This window comes from Glycine max, chromosome 6, assembly GCF_000004515.6.
Source record: "Glycine max cultivar Williams 82 chromosome 6, Glycine_max_v4.0, whole genome shotgun sequence".
In the NCBI taxonomy this organism is placed as follows: domain Eukaryota; kingdom Viridiplantae; phylum Streptophyta; class Magnoliopsida; order Fabales; family Fabaceae; genus Glycine; species Glycine max.
The window spans coordinates 11,541,713-11,563,890 of NC_038242.2; the positions used below are offsets into that span (position 1 = coordinate 11,541,713).

Genomic DNA, 22,178 nt, shown 5'->3' on the forward strand with positions numbered 1-22,178 from the left:
CTCCTTTAGGATTTGCTCCTATGTAGAAAAAGAGAACCCAAAAAATGAGCCAAATGAATAATAAGATAGAATACAAAAAATTCATATTTTTACACTTTATTTTAATTTAAATTTTTTATCTCAATTCACTCTCTCTCAGTTTTTTTAATTTTTTATTTCTGGACCTTTTAAGACTCACTTTTTTATCACATTTTTTGCTTTCTATCTTCTTTTGTTTTTTTTTTTATCTATTTTTGGCGCACCCAATCACGGGGTGAGAGGACATTTTTGATTAATTATCTTTTATCCTTTTTCACAATAGTATGTGAATGTCCAATTTTTTTATTTTATATAATTGCTATAATAAAGTTTAAATCTTACATAAGATGAAGGGTTAAATTAAATTCATGCAACTTAAACAAGTATTGCATCATTCAATGACTTGATATACAATATTTCAAAAAAAAAAAACTTAATGTATAAGATGATTTTGTCAAATATTTGTCTAACCCTAGTATTTTACAACAATTAACAATATGATAGATATTTTCATGCAAAACTCTCTAAGGTCAAACTAACAAAAATAAAAATGACTTAAATAGTTCATTGGAAATTATACCTTATTTATACATATTTAGGAATCTAACTCACTTGGATAAATTGGTATAAATCATTTAGTACTTGAGTTTGATTCCTCCATATAAAAAAAAACTTATACCTTTAATATTAAACAAGTTGGTGGATAATTCGAAATATTTGTTCTCATTCTTAGTTAAATTCGTCTAGTGTTAATCGATCATGTTCCTTTCTTTCACTCTGCCATGTAACTTCCAAAAAAATCTCCATAATGGTATAAATGTTAATTGTCACTATACTTGCGTTCAGCGGTATTTTTGGTGTAATTATTGTATATCTCTTATACTTTTTAGATATATTTGTACCTAATTTGGTTAAAGCTTGAATAAATGCTTTTTGTTAGTTAGAAATTTAGATTTTTGTGTTTTTTTTTTTCATTTGATGTCCGCTTGTTTTGTTTTGTTTTGTAGGGACCACTTTGAAGGAAAATTTGGAGAGATTATTTGAAGAGCTTCATTGGAACCTAGGAAATTTGAAGATCTTTGAAATCATGACTTCAACTTAAGGGAGCGAATTTTGGCAGCCTAATCAACTTATCCTAAAGATCAAATTTTTCATTGTTATAGCTTAAGCGGACTTGAGGGAATTTTGACCTTCAACTTAATTGTGCTTAAGTTGACCCCTTAAGTCAACTTATTACGAAGATTAAATTTTCATCTGTCATAGTTTAAGCATACTTGAGGAAATTTTGGCCTTCAAGCACTCACATATCCTCAAGGTCTCGAAGAATCTTTTTTCACTGGTTAAATGATAGAATGTGTGCTAATTTCTTACAACTCTACACATGCTCATACATATAAAAAAAAATACATATGATCACATTATTTTTTAAATTATCATTTCTAAATCATTTATTAAATAATATGAAATATTTAATTTATTTATTTACTTAATTGATTTACATGCTAATATTACCAAACAAAATGTATGTTTTAAATGTTAATTGGGTTTGATTCAACTAATATTTACAACTTTTTTTTCTAAGTTTTTTTTATTTGTGAGAATCAAATCTAAATATAAAAAAATATAACAATTCACAATTCCTCGCACACTATTTAACTAAGTTCGACTCTTTGATTTTTGGCCGGCAACAATTCCACTTTAATCAGAATAAGAAAGTGTTCTCTCTTCTTGTAATTTCATTCATGAAGTTCATTAGTATTTCAGGAAAACAATTCATGGGACACGAAGATTCATCTGAAATCAAAGTTCACTTTTTTTAATGGCCCAAAAGTCAACTAAAAATAATAACCAAAAGAGGCCGAAACAAATCCACAAGTCGGAAAACAAACAAAAGTGGAATCTGGGAGGAAAGTAGCAGCAATTGATTAAGATATCGATATGATTATTATGATTACTATAGGTACGTATAAAATGATAAATATAAAATGGCATGTGATCGCTTTTTTTAGGTAGAAATGACTTGTGCTACTTTGATATGATTGAATTGCACTCTCCGTACCTTAAGTAAATCAAACTGTTTGGGGACATGTGATTTGATGTTTTCATATTGTCTCCTATAGGATTTGTCCAACACAAAAAATCGTATCTCAAGTTGCTTCCACCAACTGGATAGAATCTATGCATATCAAGAGTTTCATTTTCAGACGGAATTTTGATGTGTGTGAACATATAATGGTAATAAAATGTGCATATGATTTTAAAGTGCAATTCAAAGAAGAAGAAAAAATATGAACATGTTTTTTGTGGGTCAGAAATGAAATCTTTAATTTGTTTTTTCTTTCCTATTTTATTTTTTCTGGAATTATGACTCCACTGACTGTTTAACCGTACGAATAACATGATCACATCTTAGGATGCAGAAATGAAATCCAATGTGAGCGGGTGATTGTCATGAAGGTGCTACTAGCTAGTTACAGAATAAGAATAAGAGAGACAAATTCAGTCTATAGAATCTAGTATCAAATCCGTGTCCAAGTGTTCTTCCTGCGTCAACAAGAGCCATTGAAATTTGAACGTGTCAGTGCTATATACTATATAAGAGTAAAAAACAGTATCGAAAACTTGGTTTGACTTGGGGAAATTAAATTGCTTTAGCTCATGGTCCCATCTTATCAGAATCCAGAGAGAGAAGAGTGCAGATACAGAGGATTAAATTTTCTTTTCTTTTTTTTCATCAAGCGTGTAAAACTGAGAGAGTGCATGTCTTAGAATATTTTAGAGAAAATAGAAAAGAAGAAAACAATTAATGTGGGATTTAATTACATAAAGTTATTTTATCTCCTTAATCATTCTTTTATTTTTATAGATAAATATTAATTTTTTTTGTTAATAACAAAAATTAAATTCATAACTTTTTTTCCTTTTATTCTTCTTTTATCATTAAGTTAATCTTATAATTTTAATCCTTTTCATTTTAATATAATTAGGACAAAAAAAGACATTAAATATCTAATTCGTTTTCTTTTTATTTTTGGCGACCTAATTTGTAATTGTGACTCAACGATGGGTATTGATATGGTCAAGAACAAGATCCATCAGTCTGTGGGATAAGTATGCAGGGAGTATTGCTCACGTAAGAGATCTCCTTTCTAGAGATTTGAACATCAAATCCTTTGGGAGCACATGTTGAGGTAAGCTCACATTTGTGCTTACTGGTTGGTAAAATTTGGTGTTGAGAATGATTCTCACTTCAAATTTTTTTTGGGTGGGGGATAGTCTTTTTTGTTGTTGTTGTTGATTATTATGCTGATTTTTTTTATAAGAAAATCTCAATATTTTTGTACTTATTTTATTTTTTTCCTTTCACCAAAACAAAAAAAAACTTTTATAAATATATATTCTTCTTTCCTGTTTTTTTTTTCTGCCCAACTCTTCTCATCACAAAAAAATATAGCCTGTTTGATAAAATTATCAAAGTAATAAAAATGCTTTTTTTATAAGCAAAATTATTTGATTAGAAGCTATCAAATTATTTTTAATTAAATAACTTTTTTCTTGATCTTATTCCCCACTTATTATTTTAAAAAAATACAAAATCAATATTATAAATAATTTCATGCGTTCTTTTTGAAATTCTATTATAAACAAAATGATTTTTTAAAAACAATTCAAATAAAATAAATTATCTTTAAATTACTTTTCACCTAATATATCTAAACACGAAATCTATTTCTATAATTGATTATACTAACAACTGATTGTTGAATAATCTTTGTTTTCACAAATAATTAAGTAGTTAAATCATAAAAAAATCTTAATTTTATAATTCCAAAATTCAATGAAGTTTTTAAAGTAAAATAATATTCCATATCATTACTTAAAATACTCACGGACCAATAAATGACATTGATATGCTCTAATAAGCACTTGTAGTCTGTACACTGGAGTAAATAGTGAACGAAAAGACTATTGGATTTGCTCTTATCTAAAAAAAAAAAAAAATTACATTTGGTTTTATTTTTGTTGGAATCTTGAATGTTGGGTGGTTGAGGTAGACTAGGACTAGCCTCACAATATGGTGGCTTTTATTTCTAAATCTGGAAAGATATGAAGAAAGCACATAACATAACGAAGGGTAAGTGGATGAAGAAATGTGAATATTTGGATTGACATTTTGTGAATATTTGGAGTGACACAGTCATTCAGTCAACCTGTAAAGTATGCTGGCTGACCCTCAAGCTACAGTTTTGACAGAGATTCACCAAACGCGGCAAGATATGTCATTCATTCATATTCACGGTTTTTCTTTTTCCCAAGGTCATGACTAGATTTACATATATACTGCACCCCGAGGCCCTGTCTTCCAGTTCCGGAGATTTACAAAATTAAAAGTGATATTTTTTATTTATTTATGCGTGACAAATCTATAAATTTGGTTTTTCATTTTAAACGTTATGTTATTAAAACATTTAGCTTACATATTTGTTGTTTATATGATTAAAATATCACGGTTATAAAAAAAATGGGGTGAATTACCATTTATCAATAATATTTTTCAACTCTTGTTGACTGGTCAATTATGTTGAAACTTGTAAGTGAGTGAGGACAAATTGAACCGCTTTGCTATTTCTACACACGACCTTTTTTCAACAGGATATGTTGTTCCACCGGCTCCAACATCCTTGTCCTTAGTCCTTACACATTTGCTATAATTTTTGTCGACCTTTATATTTAACCAAATCAAGTTATCAACATACCATATTGACAAAATTACCTCAATCTTGCATCTAATTCTTTTTTTCCCCCTTATTTCGGTAAATTCATCTTGAAATAGTGTTTGACCAAAATGCCTCGAAGTCATCCTCATTCTTGCATTTTTTTTTTTATTTAATCCAAGAGAAATATTCGCAGCCTCAAATCCTGTATAATTATGACGAATTGTACTAATCCCGGACTGCCTAGTTGTATAACTTCAATCTCATGTTCTTTTACCAATGTATATAGTTTGCTGTAGCATTAACTCGACTCAATGGATTCGATATAATAATTGTAGCATTGAAGGCCTGCATAATAACCCTTGGTTGGTAGGTTGTATAATTTTAAAGTCTTTCGTTCTTTTTACAATGTGGAGAAAGTTACTATGGTATTACCTCAAGAATCATTGGATTCAAGATTATATTGGTAGCATTAAAGAGCATGCAAGTGCAAGTGCAGCATAAGCTTGTCAACAAGATAGTAACGTCTCATTAACGTAATCAAAACTTCAAATATTTTGTGGTACCAAAAATCTATGAGTGGCGAAGAACAATGAATGGGCCATATCTCCATTATTTAATAGTTGCTCTGGGAATGGATGATGTGCATGGTCCACCAGACGTCATAAATGGTATTCCCTTGTATGTGGCTACCCCCTTGTCATCAGTGAAAAGATGCTGCATGGAAAAAGTATCATGAGCTTGTGAACATCATCTCTTCTAGTATAAACATTATGAATTTTAAAAATGCAAAGTTAACGAGTGCAAAGAAAATACCGGTGTAATCTTATCCAGCTGTTTCTTTTTTGGGTTTAGTACATCTTCTGGCTTTCCATCAATCCTAAATTAGAACGACAAAGCATAGGCATAATTAATGATCTCAAGTACTGTAAGTTATATCCAAAGCACAATAAGACAAGTGCTACCAACTAAAATTTGAACCACATGCAAGTTTCTAGTCAAGTGCTATACAGTTGGAACGAAAAAGTATTTGCAATTGGCATGATATACCTTAAAATGGGGCCACTATATATCTATGTTTGATACTTCAGTTTGCCAGATGACCGGCTGGCACAGTGATCCTTACATTAAATTCGATCTTATCATTATAATTAAAGTGATGTCTCCAGGCCCAATGAAAGGTATATAGGTGTATATAACAAAGTGATGAGGTATTTGGCAAACTATCATATGAAGAGGATATATCAAAACTAAATGGGTACCCAAACATAATTTGTCTCCGCTTTTCTACTTTGCTAATACTTTGACACAATTCTACGTAGCTTCAGTTAAGGGCAATGAGAAATCCAACGGGAAAATATTGTCATTATTCAGCAAGGGCTGGCTAGTTTAACCTACAACCACCACAGATAGGGACCAGACATCTTTTTTTTTGGGTCATTAAAATTAAAACTGGGCAATTAGCAGGTCTATTTAAACACAACTTTACAAACCGGTTCATTTAACCTGTAGATGAAACAGATTGCAATCCCACTAACCCACCTGCTAACCAACTAAATGTTAAACAAAAAAAAAAGTTTTTTTCTAAAACTAGCCCTCTTACTCAATTATTAAAAAAAAGTCTCAAGCCTGCATGGCTTCATAGCCCAAAAGTCTAAATAGTATCCAAAACTATATACTTTTTTTATTAAAAAAAACCCTAAAAATCCCAAGTAAAAAGGATACTGCCAACTTGTCAACCTAGAGTGGCTAAAGCAAGCCAAACCCACTTTGATCTATTTCATCAAATTTTTTAAGGTAGGACTGATCAGTGCAGGTTAGCCCATTACTAGGGACAAAAATAGGTCAAACCGTTTGTCATGAGCCTATGGCCTAGTCCACAGTGGGCCCAAATCAGGCTAGGCCTATTTGCTAAAAAGGTCAGATCAAGGCTTTTTTAAAAGCTTATTTAGTTAAAAAGGTTAGTCTTCTAGTCATTCAAAAAGTCTTTTTGGCTCAACAGACCAACCTATTTAAATAAATACAAATAATTCCATAATAATAATATTATTGTTGTATTAAATTATTACTATAATACTTTAAAATTATATACTTGTTAGCCTATTTAAAGGATTAAATTCACTAGCTTGCATACAAGTGTAGACTCATTAGCCTATTTAGAAGTATGTAACTTATTCAAATTCAATAGACCTTTACCACGAAGTAGGCATTTAAATAGACTGCCAAGCTAAGCCAAACTTTTAAAAGGTCAAGCCAAGCCTTAAAAAAGCCCATATCAAGTAAACAAGGCAAAGCTCAGACCTTTGATTTGTAAAGTAGGACAGGCTCAAGCCTTAAATCCTAACTTAACTCAATTTGTTTCCACCTTGACCCGATCACTACCCACATCTAACTGAAAGTAGCCTAATTTAGAAAGGGAATAGACCACAGCAAACTATGAACTTCTGAGCTACCAAGACATAGTTGGATGAAATAGAGATATTTACTCTAAATATTTTAGATAGAGGATAAAACAAGTCACTCAACCATGAAATACATTACTGACTGCCTCGTCTAAAAGATTTTTAGCAGCTTACCCAGAAAAAGAAATACGTTCCCCAATCTGTGATCCTTCTGGAGGGAGCAAGGGCTCCACAATGGTTGGACCTTCATCCGAAGCACATAAGACCTGCAAAGGGAGCCAAATGCATATATCCCTTTAAGATTACTTGACCATCAAAAGCTACACACAGCAAAACAATTTAGCAAATGCAACCAGTATGAGCATCAATACCAATCCTTGAGACATCACATCCCGTAGTTTTCCAGGTTTGACATTTGTTATAAGTACAACACGACGATTCTACAAAATGAAATCAAACAGCAGAAACATAAGAGTTAATTACAATGCAAAATGAATACAACCAACCATTGCACGCAGTTAAGAAACTACATCACCGTCAACTCATCAGGATTGCAGTACTTTGCCAAACCACTAACAACCTGCCGCACTTTGTCCTCCCCAACATCTATCTCCTCAACTAGCAAACTGCATAATTTAAGTCCATTGATATTAACATTCACGTCAAACATATCAAAATGCAGAAGCATCAGACTCTATTACTGTCAGTTTAACATTTTCTTTATTTATAAAAGCCTTTTCAGTTAGTTTGTCAAAGGACCTATCTGCAGATGGATGCTTCCATGCTTTGCGAATTAATCCAACTTGAATATTAAGCAAACTGACGCTAACTTCGTTCTCTTTCTCAGCCACTTCTTTGTCAGCAGGTTTTGCCTTGGCTTTGGTGGGTTCTTTGTCTCCAGTTGATTTTCCTCCTGTTGCCTTTCCCTTATTGTCCAAAAATAAATGAAATCAAATGTAAAGCTAGAGTGAAGAAACTGTATTATGATATAACTACAAAAGTACAAGGATTTTGTAATAAAAATAACCATTTATAGCACCCAATCCTCTCAAGTAACATATATGATTGTATTGTTCTATCCAAATAAATATCAACCTTGAGGGAAATTCAAATCATGAGAGAAAAAGTTACCAGTTATCCCCATTCAAACCGTGTACATCAAGAATTGTAAGCCTAAATTAGTATTTAAAATCAATTTAGTATTCTTAGTTTCTGTCATTTTTTTTATGAGGTTATTGTTGTCACTTTTGACTAAGATCTACTTTCAAATTAAAGAAATAGGAAATTGTTATACATTATTACATATGGACCGAGACTGTTGTTTTACCCAACATGTACAATACTGGTTGACATTTACCTCAATATGTACCCAACAAGGATCAAGACTGGTTAACCAACAAATTTCTTTTCTCCGGAAAAGGCTTTTTATCATTATCATAACCTAATCCTGTCATATCTCTTTATCTAGGTTGTCTTCCTATAGAGAAAAATAAAACCAAAAATATATATTGGAACTTTTGTGAAAAAGCAATAGATTAATTTACCTCAGCTTTGTTTTTATCCTTGCTTGAGTCTACTTCGGACTTGTTGACATTCTTTACACTTTGCTCAGTCTTGTTTGATTTTAAATCAGCTTCCACAGCTCCAACAGGTTGTGTTACCTTCAAAAAATATCAGGGGAATGAAAAACTAAGAAGCTATTAGGCATCACAAATCTACATATGCCTGTCTTAGGGTGCATGATTGAACTTCTTAAGGATATTGACAAGCATATACACAATGTTCATTTCAAAGTTCAAACTGCTTTCACAACTCTTTAAGGATACTTGCACTGTCTTAGAAAGAAAAGACCATTAAGTTGAAGTGGACATGCTGGGTTTTTTATTTACACTGCTTCAACTTAGTTAGCCCTTAGCAGTACACAGTCCACAGTAGCGCTGGGTTTTTTATTTACACTGCTCAAGCTTAGTTAGCACTTAGCAGTAGACAGTTCACAGTAGCTTCTGCATGCCAAAATACAAAGGCTATACTTAAGGAACTTAGCACCAGGTCAGATTAAATCAAAATAATACATAAAAATCTAGAACTTGATACAAGCACTCATCGATGTCTGTATTGTAGTCAATCTAACTAGAAGGTTTAATTAGAGTTCCCCAAAAGTATGTGATTTTTCATTTTAGTCCATGAATGAAAAAGATTCAACTGGTTTTTCAAAATGTTTCATTTCAATTGGAATTTGGGACCAAAATCACCCAAAATTGTCTGGATAGATATTGACTGACACATCAGCAAATTTTTGGGCAATGTTGACTGCCATGTCAACACCATTAAAATTCTTTGTGAATTGGACCCAGTTAGTTATAAAAAAATTAAGGAATATTTGTTCAAAACTTAACATATTTTTATTTTGACATTTGATATCTAATTCTTTAATGAATTGATGAAATCTAAAACAAGAAATAAATATACAAATTTAACTTGTTTAAATCTGTTCTTTATTTTCCAAAAATGTTATTAAATAAATGCCTTAAATTACTATAGCTGAATGCTTTGCGCCTTACACTTGTTTAATCTATATGAAGAAAATCAAAAGGCAACAATGGAATGATGTCTCACCGGGGGCTCAAATCCAGGCTTCTGCAACAATATTTTCTCAAATAAACCTACAAATTCTTGCTTGTGCTGGTGAAAGAATAACATACAGTCAGAACAATTAACGAACAATCTTGTTACAAAGTTGAGAGTAAAATTTAAATAAATGCATTTTTTTTGGTAAACTCAACATAGCTAGACAACACACTGCAACAACTCATAGGATATTAAAGCCTAAATAATGATTAAGAAATGGGCTATAAACTTGATGCAAGAATCTCAACCATTTAAAACTGTGGCCTTGAGGTCCTACAAGGCTAATGTCCCATTTGAAACTAAGCTGGAAGAGTAAAAATGCAAATAAAATAAGTCCATTTATAATGCAGAGGAGTGTCACCTCGGTACATAAACAATCAACTCAATTTATGTACTATTTGAAAAGATAATTAACTTTTAATCTTTGCCATTTGTAGTAGAGATGACAAGATAAAAATATTCTTCATCTAAACCAACTACAGTCACAGATTCTCAAGATTCCTAAAATTTACTGTGGAAGTAGCACCGATTAGCAGAAAATATCACGTATGAGTAGCAACGTAGTATAATCTCCTATACATAATACATAAATAGCCATGAACATAAGCACATTTAAGGTGTAACATTACCTGGATGTAATCCATCCATCTCAATACATGTGGCAGTTTTTCCTTGTTTGTATCTGAAAGGTTGATCTGGCAATAAGCAACCAGAGATATCTAATTAAAACCTTAATGGTTAAATTATATCATGATTATCATCAACTCTTTAGTGCAAAAGAAGATTAAGATAACATTAGTCCAACAAAATGGTTAGATATCTTCAACACAAATCAAGAATCTTATACAAATTGATATATGTTAGATGCACAAATCCTAACAAAACAAGAAAGAGCATTAAAGACCAAAAAATCCTGTTTGACCAACTATTTTAGTTCACAACACAAGGGGTAGGGAAGCAGTCCTGTATTCTGAAAGCAAGTATGATGAATGTGAAAATGCATACCAGGGAAGAATGAATCACTGAATACACTATAACATCAGCTTCAGAGGGTTTCAATCCATTGCCCAGAAGCACAGACTTTTCAGACAGTTCATCATTTAATCTATTGAGATTCTCAAAGCATGCATCAAGGGCCACAGGGAAGGCTTCTGCAAATGCTACCCACTTCAACACCTAAATTTGAATAATATACAACTCAGGATAATTAACAGGAAAAGCACAAAACATGCAAGTTCTGGGGAGCATATAAATTTTGTTAAGGAACGGCCAATTATAGCATGTTTGGATTAGATTGCTTTTAAAGACTAGAGGGGCCCGTTTGTCTCAAAATTAGGTAAAATTGATTTTCAGAATTAATTTTGAGCATTGAATTAAATAAGAATCTGTGTTAAAATTAATCTCGGCCACAGATTTTACACCGAAGCATGTCTCACAATGGGAGGAATTGATTGTGGAGGTTTGCCAAATGGACACATAATCTGGTTGATAGAAGAAAAAGAGTGTTGATGTTATTATTCAAATGTGTTTAGCAATTTGAATTACAATTCACAATCAAAGATTATAATCTCTACAAAGGAAATAGCTTTTTGATTATAAACAAATTTTTGGAGCTTTGATGAAAAGCTAACAGTTTATATTTTAGCTAACCTTTATTTTTCAATTTTATCCCCAACAATTAATTAATTTAAATACAAAACCAGCTACTACAAAAAACTTTAAAATAATTTTTTGTAATTTTACTACATAAAAAAGATTCTTCCAAACAATCCAAATGAAACAGGTTACCTTAAAAACATTTTTTGCCTACTATTTCCAAATATTAAACTTATTCCATATAAGCAATTATTGAATTGAAATAATATTTTTTTCACAACTACAGTTAGCATACGATATTATTTCTGATGGATCAAGGGCATAACCACATGCAGTATTCTTATAAATCCAAAGAAAGGAGAAGAAGGGAATAAGCAAGGGAAGCAGAAGCATGTGACACTGATGATGTTAATGGCCTAATCAAATAAAGTTAGAGCCCGGTTACCTCATCAGAGTGATTAACCCCATGTCCTGATACCGCTATGATGTTCAGGTAAAGACTCTTAATATCACTGTCTGAAGTATCGGCTGGAACAACACTCTGCAATCAAAGAAAGGAGCATTAGAATTTGCATCATCATAATTATCAAGCTGAAGTTGAGAACTCATACTAAGGACTCAGCTAATATTTTTACCATCTATCAACTAATCCATAAGCACTTATAGGAGACAAAGATAAGAAGGTAAAATGAATAATTGAACTTCTCTTGTAAGATAAAATCAACTTATGCACTTAACTTTTATAGAAACTCTCTCATCTAACTTCTCCAAAAAAACTCAATTCATTTCACCTTCTTGTTTTCTTTTCTTTTAAGTGTTCATAGAAAAATTCATACAAACAGAATCCAGTCTGGATTTTAGTTGGATATTTGGAAAAGAGAAAAAAACACCGTTTTGGTTTTCTGTGAAATCAAGCCAATTACTCAAACATTATACTAACAGGTAAATGCAATGCAACCCCATGAAACTGTTCTGCATGGGTTTTGAAGTGCTCAATGAAAATGTGAGTGGAAAATTGGAAAAAATAAAAATAAAAATAGCATGCACTTACAGGATCCAATGATAGGTACTTGGAGAGAGCCAATACCACTGATTTGCTTCTACTTTCAACGGTAGCCATCTCTGATGAGTGATGAATGATGCTGTTACTATCTATTATCTTTTCAACTTCGATTTCTCTACTCACTTTACTACTACACTGTAAATTCAACACTTTGCAGGGTAAGGTTTAGGTTTAGGTTTTTGTCCGATTTCTCTGTCTTCCTTGTTGTTCTGGGATTTTGTTCCCTCTGAAAAACGGCGTCGTGTGAACTTCCTCTGGATTTCAACAGTGGGCCTGTTCAGTATGGTCATCACGGCCCATGCTAGGTGCACCAGGCATATTACTTGTGCACCCAGCATTAAAGAGAAAATTTCAAAAATGCCCTTAATTTTGTTTCTACAGATTACGTGATCCGTATAAATTATACGGATCACATAATCCATAAATTTTTTCAAAAATATGTTTCATAAATTAATTTAAAATTAATGGATACGATGTTCTAACCAACTAAGCTAATAGATCAATTATATTATAAAATAAATAATGTTGTTATATATAACACTAAAATTTCTAATGTATATTTAATGTGCATGTAAATTTAAATAACAAATTTTGTGACAATTAATTTTGATATAACTCATATGATTAGCTAATCTATATGAGGCTTACGGATTGGATTCATACGGATCAATTAATCCGTAAGCCTCTTTATCCCTTTTATGGAATGACAAAATGGGAAAATCACGTAATTTCTGGGTGTATCAGCAATTTAGCTGTATGCACGTAGCAATGCCCGGTCATCACTCATCAGGCCCAATGACTAATTGTATGGGCTGAAGGGGAAGGCTCGTCACACATGATAAAAATCAACATTGGACCCTAAGCAAAAACAAATGGCAAATGTTAAATATACCCTACCAAATTTCAGACCCTCTCCCAATCGAAACCATAAGCAAAACACAACACAATACAAATCAAAATAAATTTCAGACTCCCTTTATTCTTCACCTCCAAGGTTGTCCTAGGGCTGCGCGGCAGAGAAAGAGGGTGAGTTGCGGAGGAAGGAAAGGAATTGAAATTGGGAACGAAATTGTAAGGATGTTTAGGGAAAAATAGTGAAAAAAGGAGAAAGGCAGGTATATAAATTAATCTAGTAGGGTATATTTAACCATTTCCAAACAAATAAAATAAATCCTTAAATTTAACATAATTAATTAAGTATCATCAAAAAATAATTTATGTATCAAAAACGTTAATAAATAATTTAATTATTTAAAAATATAAAAAAAATAATGCAAAATTGAGAATTAAATAAAAATTATGGATTTTTTAAAATGTGAAGACTAAAATCACAGCAACAAAAAAAATGGAGAAGCTGAAATCGTATATCAAGAATTAAAGGTAATACAAAAAAAAAACTGAAAAGGCATTATATTTGCGGACAAAATTCAATGTTGATTGTGAGAATTACATGATGGGAGACTAAAAATAAGTCTTTTTTTTAAGTACATGAATTAAATTATATAATATGAAACTAAAGACTAAAAACAATAATTTCATGAAAATATAGGAAACAGAAACATAATATTTTTCCCAAGTTTTAGGTTCAAATTATTTGAGAGTTCAAACGAGTTTATGGTCTTCCATGTTTACTCGTATACGCTTCTTCTGTAAATAATTAAGAAAAATGGAGCTTTAGATGCTTGTGTGTTTAGATGAAACCACACTTAGCATTTCCTTCTGTATCCACAATTTCATTTATTTCTCTATATACATTAAATTAATTCTTTTAGATGCTTGTGTGTTTATCTTTATTTTTTGTTGATTATATTTCATCTAAGAAATAACTTATAATTTACAGCTTTGCTTTACAAGTTTTAGAGAGTAAATTCAAACCTAAGAGTGTCTCCAATGCAATAACTTAATTTGAAATCTTAAACTTTTTTTAATCTATCTTTTATTGCTGCATAAATTTTAAGAATGCTGACTAATTTTCACTTCAATGATAGAAACTCAATTTAAATTCATAACTTATTTTTAGTGGGTCCTATTTTACCTCTTTACTCACTTAGTAATAGTTAAGCAATATTGACGATAATTATTTATATAAGCATTTTTTTATAAGAGCAAAAAATATGTACATGTTTGTGTGGGATTAAAGTTTGTAAAAATAATCTAACTATTACTTCTATAAAATTTAATTCTCAGACCAAAAGCATACTTTTGACAGTAACCAAATATGTCACGAAATTGAATTTGCTCCCCGAAAAATTAGTATCCAAAAATATTATTTGAATAGTGAACCAAACATGTTTAAGAATTTGTTTGCTTCAATGATATTTGTAAGTTTCTTAATTTTAATTAAGAGTCTAGTTAAGCAACTCTATTGAAGATGCTATAAAACAGTATTTAAATTTTAGCTTGAATGCAACTAATCACGAATACTCGATGAAGTAGGGTTTATTGCCTTGTAAACTATAGTATAGTTAAAAAAAATCATAATTATAATCAAAGATTACAAGTCACATGATTTTTAAGATGAATCAAAATAAGTATATTGTGTTTGTTTTTCTTATCTCTTTATCTTTATTTTTATTTTCAGCTGATTGAATAAACAAAAAAAATTAAACTGTGTATTTTATAATTGTTTTGAAAATTTTAAAATAAATCTTTGACAGATAAAAACGCAACATCGTTAGACTTTAATTGAGCTTAGATTATTAAAAAATTTATCCTTTTTTAAAATGTCTGATCATTTATCAGTTAGAGTTTAACTCCCTTTCTCGTATTAATTATTTTTTTGCATCCCTCCTTTTTAGTCACTGCCAAGATAAAAATGTTGATTTTAATATGAACTATTTTTTTAAAAAAAATTATTGGTATTTATATGGATTTTCGTATAGAACAAGAAGCTAACAGTAATACGTACCATAGATAAACACGTGGATCTGTCGCCACCTGAATGGAAGTGAACTACTAGTACACAACTATCGACCTCAATTGTTGATCATCATTCGATACGTACCTCCAATTCCCCTTTGCTTATACTAATATTTCTAACTTTACAATTACGAAATGAAAACAAACGAGAGAAACAAAATAACAAACATAGAAGAAGAAAAAAATAAAAAAAGTTCATATTAGCATTGTTTGGTGGATCATGGTCAATATGTGGGGAACGGAGCTTTACCGTGTGTTGACGATTGGTTATAGTTATACAGTTCTAAATATACGTTCTTAAGCAGTAGAATAACGTGGACGCAACAATTCACAGCACAGCTTCTTGATTGATGCAGAAAAATATGTCCAACACATGTGACCATACAAGCATGCATATAATGGATAATGTGCATACTAGTAGAACTGCTTCGAATCCCTTAATGTCAGTGTTTTCTCCAACATTTTTGGGGTTGGAGTAAAAATTAAAAAATAACCCCTATACAATAAATATATATTTCATAAATAATTCATCCAAAAAATTTTCATAAATTTATAAGTTCAACTATAAAAAAATAACACACTAACCTCTTATATATTAAAAAGTTTATCATAATTATTAATTTAATATTTTTTTTTTCAGATTTTTAAAAAGTTGTGACACTCCTTGGAATAAAGATCCTCTTACGCATGTATATAAGGGACACTGCTTAATATTTTAAGTTGTCAATTCCCAGCAATAATATAATGACAAAATATTTCAACATGCTTCAAAGCAAATATACAAGCTTCTATGCTATTTTTCTTTGTTGCCGTGGTTCTATTCAGCGATGTACTGTTTTATGTCAAAGCAAATGCACAAACAAGTATTTTTAACGCTCAAATCAATAAGCGTTTAGATAAAGAGTAAGAATCAAAATATATACTTCAAAAGATAAAACCAATTATACATAGTCAAAGAAAAAAAAGTTTACAAATTATCAAATTACACCCAGTAAATTTGTCGAAAACATAAATCATAAATCAATGAAATTCTCTCGAGACTTACTTAAGAATGAGAAAAAGGAATGTAATCCATCTAGAATAGAATCTACTCTATTTATTTAATTTTCCACTTTTGCTTGGCTGGCTGAATAAAGAAATGGAACGAGAGGTACGACTGATCGATGAGTCTTTTCTCTCCTTGATTTCTCCAGTTCTATTTTTTTTTTTTTACTAATCCAAATTTGTGGACTGAATGAGTCTAACTAAAATAAAATATTTGAGGATATACTTTTTAAATAAGTATTTTTAAATAATTTAAATAATAATTTATAATTAAATGACAGTATAAAATTTGCATAAATATTAATATATATATATATATATATATATATATATATATATATATATATATATATGATTCTTTTTCTGAATTAGTTGTATAGATTAGATAATGTCTCATTTGGCATAAATGTTATTATAAATGTAGTTGTAATGTTTCAACCATTTGAAGAATAATACTCTTTCTTAAAAAAATAGTAACAGTTAAATCAAAATTTTGTTTACTAAGATAAGTTAAATCGAAACACTTTAATTAGAGTGTAACTTTTCAAGTAATAAGACTAATTATTTTTTATAATTAAGTGTTTTTTTATTTTATTCATCACAAAATGTGTTTATTTTATTTGTTATTCTTAAACTATTTTACATAATACTTTAAATAATAAAAAAATATTGAGTAGTTAAATTTTTTTTACATGTTTTAAAGAAAAAAATAAAACAAACAAATTTTATAAATATTAAAATTATAATGACAAAAATTAAAAAAAAAAACTACAGAAGAGAGAAAAAATATTTAAGACAATAAATAATAATTAATAATATTATGAGTCAAGTATGATATACAAATATAAAGTGTAATTTATCCTCCAAGAGATTTATTAGTGTGTTATTGTCTGTGTTCTCTTAAAGGTAACACAAAAGTAACTCTTCTCCTGTTTTGTAATTTTTGCATGGAAAGTATATTTTTTTTCTTCAACATGATTCTAACGCCATCTCAAACATATTATGTATTGGCAAAGATTTGGACGGTTGACATGGTGAGACCCGACTCATCCTAAGACATTAATCAATCTTGCACTTATAAAAAGCAAAAGCTTCCGAAGAAACATTGAAAAGTAAAACGGTCCTTATTAGTTTTGACTTTTGAGAACGATGGATAGAAAAGCAGCAAAAGCTTGACGAGAAATTGCATTGCTGTAAAGCCTGCAAGCGTAAGGATTGACCAACGCACACAATCGCTAAAGCTGTGAGATTCTCTCTTCCACTTTGATTTTGGAAGTAGCAAATGTTTTTTCATTTTAAAGGGCCCTTAACGCCACCAATCTCTTGTCGTTTACTGCTTGTTTGTTTTATCACCATCTCCTTTCCATTCACATTCTTCCCCATTTTGTCCCCCTCTCACATAAGACATTTGTTACTTTGTTCCTTCAATAGTTATGTGAATCAAACCAAACAAACAAACTCCTATTCATTTCATTCTTAGTTGCCCTAGATTCATTACTTGTCATTCTCAACTAATTTCAAAATGATATGGTCTACACATGCTTTGCAATTGAGCCAGCATCAATTTTTTAGTTATAACTTGTGAGTAAACTGCCTAACATTGCATAATAATAATATATAACATGTTGTGACATGATTGTTTCATAATTTTGTACTTTCGGCATGTAATTATAAATTCAATCATTGATTTATGCGTATGGAAAAAATATTTATCTGATAAAATTAATTTCTTAAATAAATCTCGTCATTTTAAAAATTAGTGATTGGCTTTGGGTCATGAGATACTTCATTAAAAAACAGACTCAATAAGAACATGCATGCCAAATAATTAAAAAAAGAAGTGAAATTAAAAGAGGGAGAGCATTTTGTTAGAACTAACTAAAAATCCACATAATGGGTACCTGCTCCCATGGCAGGAGCAAGACTGAAACAAACTTGATGAAAGTATAGAATTGAATTGGGTGTCGTATTGTGTTGGTTGCAGAATCAGGCACATAGGAGTCAAGTGCAAAATGTATTAGTGGCAGAGTACGAGCATAGTATATGTTATTGATTATGTGGCATGAATGCAAAGAAAGAGATGGTGTTGTTGTTGACTCTGAATGGAACTCACAGTCACGGGCTTCGATCTTCTGATCCTCCATTGTCTCTTCACAGTTCACATCCAAGTAACTAACATTGTTTACACCCTGCCCACTGATTCCATCTTCATCACACTTTTACCTTTTCTTTCCCCGGCTTCACACTACTATCTTAGAGGGTGTTTTTACTATGAGAAAAGTTTTCTCTCTCTCGAAAATCAATGGCTAGAAAATTTTGTTTCTCATGCTTAGTAACAATTTTAAAATAATAACATTCATGTGAAATAAATCAAATAATATTTTTTAGAAATGTTTTTGTAGTCAGTTTCTCACCAGAAAAAATTTCATGAGAGATAAGAATCTTATTTTTTTTATTAAATTTTCTTTTATTGTAATAAAATTATCATGTTATTTCTTATTAAAATATTTAATGTTGTAAAAAATTATATAATTCTTTGATTCTTAAAAAACTTATCTTGAGATTCTAATGATTAATCAAACAAATTTTTTTCCTTTTCAAAAAATCTTTATCTCGTTAAAACTATGGATGCATGTGGTCAAAGACTTTAATTATGTATTTAATAAGTTATTTTAGTAACTTTTTGATAAATTTAAGTTGTTAAAATTTTAAAAGAAATAAGTATGTATTAAAAAAAATCTTAAATAAGCTTTTTATCCCTATAAAACAAACTCTTTTTTTTTATTATTAATCCCTTAAATAAATCTTATTATAGTTATATTTGAAAAGAAATTTCATCTAATCTCTAACTTTTTTTCCTAACTGAACAACTCATTTGTCATTTTTAATAGTTTTTAACATTTTTTTAAACACTACTTGAAATAATATTTTTAAAATATTAGTTTCTAACTTTTTTATATTTTCTTTCTTTTCATCCTTAATATATTTATCAGTTTTTCTACTTATCATTTTTAAATAAATCATAATTTTATTATTATTTAATTATTTCAACAATTAATTTTACTAAACACTTGTAATTTAATAAGTAAATTTTTCAATTTTCAACTAATTTTTAATTTAAAATTAAATTTTTAACTAAAATTATTGAACATAATTTATATTATCAGGCACATCATCATCAAAAAATTTGACATGAAAATAACAAATAGTTTTTTTTTGAAATTTGTATTTTTAAATCCTCTTATCATTTAAATTTAGACAAGGATTTTGATTCGAAGAAACAAATATCAACAAGTGCATTTATATTTAACAAAAAATATAACAAAATTAAATAAATAACTTAAAAAGAGAATTTAAAAAATTTCAATGACCAACCATAATAATTTTTTTAGAGGCTTAAAGCCCATATTTAATCCATTACAATGCCATCAATGAAAAATGTTTGAACTTTTGAAAGGTCAAAATCATATTTAATCCATTACAATATTATAAAAATGAAATATCCACTGTTTTTAACGAATTCTTTCTTTTTAATTACAATTTTTTTTCTATTGCAGTACTCAAATCCTATTATAAGAAATCATAAATAAGATCCCCCATCCTTCTCAGCATTGGTATGGTCAAATTAAACACCACTTTAGCGATGTTAGGGTAACATTTGGAACAACACTCTGATAAATGTGAAAGTGAAACACATTACTATTACTATACTACTGTAGTTGCCGGATGAGAAAGAGCAGGGGACCCTAATGAAATTTAAGAAAGCATGAAAAGTTTTGTCCCCCTTAGATTTCTGCGCACTCTTACTTGCACTGTTCCACACACCATTCATCATCCCCCACCATCTTCTGCACATCTTTCTCCCTTTTCTTTAATTGCACCACCCACCATAGCCACCTACTTGCCTTTATTGCCTTTCTTTTCCTTTCCTACACACGACACTTTCAATCCAACTAACTTTCACTCTAAAGTACACTTATAAATACCCTTCCTCTTTTCCTATATTACTATTATCAATTTCTATCCCCATTCGAAATTAAATTCACATGCCATCCACAAGTACATTACAAGTTTGAATTAGCATTATCATTTGTATATCCTATTTTGTATATTAGCTTAGCTACAATTAGTTAGTTAAAGAGGAGCTTTCTCATGAACTGAAAATCTCGTTTTCCCTTAAGGCATATCTTAAATCAGCGGTGAAGTTCAACGTACTCAACCAAAGGAAATGCCCTAGTCAACCAGTATTGTTGAGCTGGTTCACATTTTCTACTTTGGTTTATGGTAGTCTTTCAATTTTGAAGAAAACTACTACTCCTACATACTTTGTCGTGGTAGTTCAAGACTCTAAGGTTGAATTTTGTCATTTAGCAGGTACCTAGCCACTCTAAAAATTTAGTAATAAGCTATATTAGTACTACTCCACAGGCTTTTACCAAGTCATGTTCATTCCTGTACATGAAATAACCATTTACTGCGGCATTAAATTGTGCGTTTTAATTACTAAAGCTACGTTTCAAAAGGGATTGAAGAGATAAAATTTAAGACTGTCCGCCCAAAAAAAGCAAACAGAATTAAATAGATTAAAGGCAGCATTTATTTTTATGAAGCAAGAAAAATCCAAAATATCTACTGAAGCTTAATGCAAGTAATAGTTAAAGTGAGAAAATCTTGGTAAAAAATCTTTAATTTGGGTTAATATACGATAACAATGTGTTTAAAGGAGAGAAATAAAAAAACCTTTCGAAACTTCGCAAAATCATACACCACAGTCTATATATTAAAAAATTACATATTTGAGACTAGCAAAAGTAATTTTTTTAAAATTACACTAAGTTATTTTTATTTTCCCGACCTTAAAATTTAAGTAATGATTACCCATATCATATATAAAAGAAGTACTCAATTATCGCTGGTTATACATCTTCTAAATGCTTATAAAAAGCACACTTCTATTCGTGCAATCACGTGTAGCGTTTTTCCAGATAACCGATATAAAATATATTGTGGTCAATACAATTAGCAATATTTCTTTCTGCGCAGAAAGGTGTAAAGGAAAAAACAAGCTAATATCTCTGTTTTCCACCAACAATTTCCGAGTCCAATAGGAAATCATAGCCAAGTGACGTCTTATCAATTTTTAATTAAGAAAAATAAATTAAAAGAAAAAGCTGGAATGGAAGGGGTAGTGTTGGAAATTGGAAAGCTAGGTAAGCTTCCATGTCAAAAGCATAACTGAGGATGGTGACATGTCAGACACGTAGGACCGGAACCTCGGCATGGATTCGCCACGTGGCATTGTCCTAATTTATTTTCCTATCTACCAACCGGGACCCCTTTGTGCCGTTAATAAAAACTGAATGTCACTCACACCACACCAGAGACACTACAGAGAGAGAGAGTGAGTGAGAGAGAGAAAGACGTTGCTTTTTAACGCCGGCGAGGAATTTCCGGTCACACTCGCCGGAAAACCCGTTTTCCATTTGCGGTTTAAAACTCTTCCGGCAAACTCCATATACTCCGTTCCTGCATTTCACGGTTTCTGGATCGAGTCTTCTACAATACTCTCGGTGCTGTTCTCTTCATTTTTTCTCCTTTGTTTTACTTTGAAGCTCCCCCAGAAAGAAAAAAGTACCTTACTTGCAAAGTGGGATTTAGGGTTTGGTTTACTCTTTAGTATTTATCTTCTGTGACCATTTCTTATTTTAGTTTACTTTTTTTGGGGGGGTTCTTTGTAACGTTTCCTCGAATTCCCTCACCCGCAAATGCTACTCTCAAGTCGTGTTCAACACC

At 30.5% G+C, this 22,178-nt stretch overlaps 1 protein-coding gene across 1 annotated transcript; it reads right to left on the reverse strand.

Moving 5' to 3' along the window:
* Positions 1 to 5,164: 5,164 nt before the first annotated feature.
* Positions 5,165 to 12,643, reverse strand: LOC100779769 (aminoacyl tRNA synthase complex-interacting multifunctional protein 1). Its single transcript, XM_003526754.5, has 12 exons — positions 12,411 to 12,643; positions 11,805 to 11,900; positions 10,769 to 10,939; positions 10,393 to 10,458; positions 9,752 to 9,817; positions 8,680 to 8,796; positions 7,895 to 8,061; positions 7,671 to 7,761; positions 7,507 to 7,575; positions 7,310 to 7,401; positions 5,550 to 5,613; positions 5,165 to 5,450 (listed from the first exon to the last, which is right to left on the reverse strand). The coding sequence occupies exons 1-12, from the start codon at positions 12,477 to 12,479 to the stop codon at positions 5,346 to 5,348; spliced, it is 1,173 nt and encodes a 390-aa protein (XP_003526802.1). The 5' UTR covers positions 12,480 to 12,643; the 3' UTR covers positions 5,165 to 5,345.
* Positions 12,644 to 22,178: the final 9,535 nt, after the last annotated feature.

What these genes read in the sequence shown, in the direction of transcription:
- LOC100779769 (XM_003526754.5), bottom strand. Translation starts at nt 12,479, where the DNA reads ATGGCTACCGTTGAAAGTAGAAGCAAATCAGTGGTATTGGCTCTCTCC. An exon ending in AAGCATCCATCTGCAGATAG is followed by an intron (nt 7,762 to 7,894) that starts GTCCTTTGACAA and finishes TAAATTATGCAG; the next exon opens with TTTGCTAGTTGAGGAGATAG. An exon ending in AGCTGGATAAGATTACACCG is followed by an intron (nt 5,451 to 5,549) that starts GTATTTTCTTTG and finishes TTTTCCATGCAG; the next exon opens with CATCTTTTCACTGATGACAA.